Here is a 4121-nt window from a genome sequence, read left to right as displayed (position 1 = left end):
TGGGGCCTAAGCCAGGCCAGCTCTCCATCCACCTGAGCCACCTCCTCCCTACGGTGCCAGAACCCCCCAGTCCTCCTATCCCCCAGTTTTTACCAGGTCTTTCCGACAGGGACCCCAGCTCACATCAGCCCTCCCACCCTATGCTCCAGCGCTGGATGCTGGCTGAAGAGCGCTGACCTCCAACCCCGCCTGCCTGTGGCCTGTAGTCGCCATCCCTGCTGGCTTCCCTACCAGCAACAGGGGGAACCGAGTAGGCAGGGCGCCAGCAACCGGGGAGGGAGGGTGCGGCGCTCCCGCGGCTGCAGGGGTGGGGCGTCCCCCTCCCCACTTAGCCGCACAGTCAGGCCAGTGGGAGGAGCTGCCCGTGCCCCCGCCGAGCCTGCAGGATTATAAAGCCTCCCGCCGCGGTCTGCGGCTCGGGGACCAGCTCTGCCAGCGGCGACTGCCCGTCCTCGGTCACCATGAGCCACCCGTCGGGCCTCCGGGCCAGCAGCATCAGCTCCACCTCCTACCGCCGCACCTTCGGCCCGCCGCCTTCGCTGTCCCCCGGGGCCTTCTCCTACTCGTCCAGCTCCCGTTTCTCGGGCAGCCGCCTGCTGGGCTCGGCGTCCTCCAGCTCGTCCGTGCGTCTGGGCAGCTTCCGCGGGCCCCGCGCCGGCGCGGGCGCCTTCCTGCGCCTGCCCTCGGAGCGCCTCGACTTCTCCTTGACCGAGGCCCTCAACCAGGAGTTTCTGGCCACGCGCAGCAACGAGAAGCAGGAGCTGCAGGAGCTCAACGACCGCTTCGCCAACTTCATCGAGAAGGTGCGCTTCCTGGAGCAGCAGAACGCGGCCCTGCGCGGGGAGCTGAGCCAGGCCCGGGGCCAGGAGCCGGCGCGCGCCGACCAGCTGTGCCAGCAGGAGCTGCGCGAGCTGCGCCGGGAGCTGGAGCTGCTGGGCCGCGAGCGCGACCGGGTGCAAGTGGAGCGCGACGGGCTGGCGGAGGACCTGGCGGCGCTCAAGCAGAGGTCAGGGGGCAGGGCCGGGCGGCGACCTGGAGGCGGCTGCTCCACCCTTCCCTTCCCTCGCTCCCAGCCACTCCAGGGAGTTGCTTCCAGGCTCAGCGCGGGAGGGCGTGTGCTGGCAGCATCCTTGCCCGCCCTCTACCACTTTGCTGAGTCTCTGGGGAGGCAAAGTGGCCATGTCTCTTCGTGTATAAAGCGGCCTCCGCTCAGCTCCCATCCCACTAGATAGAAAATGGGGCGCGCCCATCAGGCAGCCTGAAGACCCCTCCTGGGAGTCCTGGGCAGTACTCCAGATCCTGGGGGGTGGGGGGTGGGGGGTGGGCGGGAGGACGGTGACCCTGCAGCTCAGCCTCTGCCCACTCTCCCCACCAGGCTGGAGGACGAAACACACAAGCGGGAGGACGCTGAGCACAACCTCGTGCTCTTCCGCAAGGTGAGCCCGGGCCCCGCGTGGGTGTCCGTCCCCCTACCTCTACCCCGGGCCTGTGTGTCCAGGGCAGCATCTGTGGGTGCGGGGAGGCCATCAGAAGCCTTCAGAGGCTCTTCCTCTTGCTGAGCAGCCCCTCCCTGCTCTTGAACCCCTACTGCTACCCCATGAAGGACGTGGACGATGCAACCCTGGCCCGCCTGGAGCTAGAGCGCAAGATTGAATCTCTGATGGATGAGATTGAGTTCCTCAAGAAGCTGCATGAGGAGGTGGGTGAACCCGGATATCAGGGGAGGCCTCGGAGGTTGGGAGGTTGGTCTCTTTGGAGGTAGGAGGCAAGCTCTGGAGGAGAAGGGCAGATACAGCGGAGGAATAGCCCTGGGGAAGCGAAGCGGGAGTCTGGAGAGACAGCCCCTCCACCTCGGCCTACAGGTGGTTTGTCTCCCGCCCATGCGCCACCTGGTGGCGAAGAGCGGAGCTGCACCCGACAAGCTAGCCGCGGGCTCAGTGTGGGCCAGGCTCAGGCTGCGCAGTCCCGTGCGCGCTGCACTCCTTGGCGCCCCCTTTTGGTCACTCAAGTGTGTGTGCTCTTTTCTGTGCGGGAACTACGCGGCCCGCGTGGGACCTGCGCGGCGAACTCGACGTCCGGGTGTCCTGGGCGGCAGGAGCTGCGAGACATGCAGGTGAACATGGAGAACCAGCAGGTGCAGCAGGTCGAAGTGGAGGCGACCGTGAAGCCCGAGCTAACAGCAGCGCTAAGGGACATCCGCGCGCAGTACGAGAGCATCGCGGCCAAGAACATGCAGGAGGCAGAGGAGTGGTACAAGTCCAAGGTGGGAGAGCCCAGCGGGTTGGGAGGACCCCAGAGGGTAGGGCGCCTGGGCGACGGCGCATCCCGTCTGCCCACACCTGGGGTGCCCTCCACCCTGCAGTACGCGGACCTGTCGGACGCCGCCAACCGAAACCATGAGGCCCTGCGCCAGGCCAAGCAGGAGATGAATGAGTCGCGACGCCAGATCCAGAGCCTGACGTGCGAGGTGGACGGACTGCGAGGCACGGTGAGTACCAGGCTGCCCCCGGCTGGGGGCGGGGGGGCGGGTGCGGTGAAGGCTGTCCCCTCTCTGACCCGTGCTCCCGCCCCCGCCCCAGAACGAGGCGCTGCTCAGACAGCTGCGGGAGCTGGAGGAGCAGTTTGCGCTGGAGGCCGGCGGGTACCAGGCGGGCAATGCGCGCCTCGAGGAGGAGCTGAGGCAGCTAAAGGAGGAGATGGCGCGGCACCTGCGCGAGTACCAGGAGCTCCTCAACGTCAAGATGGCCTTAGACATCGAGATCGCCACCTACCGGAAGCTGCTGGAGGGCGAGGAGAGCCGGTGGGGGCGGGCTGCCGGAGGGGGGCAGGGTGTGGTCCTGGAAGGGATGTGTTCGGGTCTGGGCAGAGGAGCTAACCGCTTGCTTCGCCCCCAGGATCTCCGTGCCCGTCCATTCCTTTGCATCCTTTAATATCAGGACGACTGGTGAGTCTCCCACACCTGGCCCCCAGCCTGTCTGTCCCCTTGTCCTCTCCTGCCCTGACCGGACTCTTGCTAAGGCTCTGCTCTGGGATTATTTCTCTCTATCGAATCCTGGTCTACTTTCGTCCTTCTAAGTCCTGCCCCTCCCCTCACCGTCGTCGGTATAAGCGCTTAAAAGGAAGTCATCACCAAGCCTCCTCTCTCCCACCCTCACCTGCTTTTTCCAGTGCCCGAGGTGGAGCCTTCGCAGGACAGCCACAGCCGGAAGATGGTTCTGATTAAGACCATTGAGACCCGGAATGGGGAGGTGAGATGGGACACTTGGGCCCAGGACCCCATCGTTTTCCATATTATTTCTGAGCCCCAGCTTGGCTGCCGCTGATCTTAGGATGTTGTGGGTTAATGGTTCTTGGGGTGGGAGGGAGACAGACGGTAGATGGATGGATCGGAGCCTCCGCCTTTTATGCCAGAAGGGAGATACCAGGTCCCAAAGGAGCTGGGAGGAGGGTGGTCCTGAATGTTTGTGCCCTTCACATGCCTTGCCCCCAGCAGGTGGTGACAGAGTCCCATAAGGAGCAGCGCAGTGAGCTGGACAAGTCCTCTACTCACAGCTATTGAACCCCTTGGTCCAGAAGTCCCTGACCTGCCCTAGGCCTACTCAAAGCCCATACCCGAACACCAGTCCTGAATTAGTCTCCTCTCCATCTGCATGCATCTAGGGGATGGTACCAGTTGCCCCTTCCCTGGCCTCTAGCCAAACCCTACCCAGCCAGCTGTAGCTGAGCCTCTCCCTGCCCTGAATATAGATATGACTCATATATTCCCCTTTTCTGATCTCGGTAAGAGGCCGATGATCCCCAAATCTACTTCTGCCATGATCCCATGATCAGTGGGGTGGGCCAGGGTCTGAGTTTAACTACGAATCAAATAAAACTGCTGTCAAAGAAACCTCTAGTGCATCTGTGTCTGTGGAAGTGGTGGTACCCGTGAGGAGGATTTTCAGCAGTATTTTCTCCTTGTTTCTAGTCATTTCTTTTCTGCATCCCACTATCTGTGCATCTCACTAGGAGGCATCAATGACTCCTATCTACCTTTCTGGCTTTTCTCCTACCTCTCTGTCCTTCTCAACTTGTGTTCCCCCTCTGCAGCCCTGAATGACCAGTTGCCTCTGGGTGTCCCA

General features: G+C 63.2%; 1 protein-coding gene across 2 annotated transcripts; it reads left to right on the top strand.

Moving 5' to 3' along the window:
• Positions 1–461: 461 nt before the first annotated feature.
• On the top strand, positions 462–3882 carry PRPH (peripherin; the record flags this gene model as incomplete). Of its 2 annotated transcripts, none has more annotated exons than XM_081084979.1 (9): positions 462–1006; positions 1376–1436; positions 1604–1699; positions 2096–2263; positions 2363–2488; positions 2580–2800; positions 2895–2944; positions 3169–3248; positions 3494–3882. In XM_081084979.1, the coding sequence occupies 9 exons, from the start codon at positions 462–464 to the stop codon at positions 3557–3559; spliced, it is 1413 nt and encodes a 470-aa protein (XP_080941105.1). In that variant the 3' UTR covers positions 3560–3882. The 2 variants fall into 2 exon arrangements, with proteins under 2 accessions (XP_080941105.1, XP_080941106.1); XM_081084980.1 differs by having other exon boundaries at positions 3491–3664.
• Between the last annotated feature and the right edge of the window lie 239 nt (positions 3883–4121).

Source organism: Myotis nattereri (assembly GCF_964212035.1).
Source record: "Myotis nattereri genome assembly, chromosome: 2".
Classification (NCBI taxonomy): Eukaryota; Metazoa; Chordata; class Mammalia; order Chiroptera; family Vespertilionidae; genus Myotis; species Myotis nattereri.
Note: the sequence above shows the minus strand (reverse complement) of the source record. Positions and strands in the feature narration are given on the sequence as shown.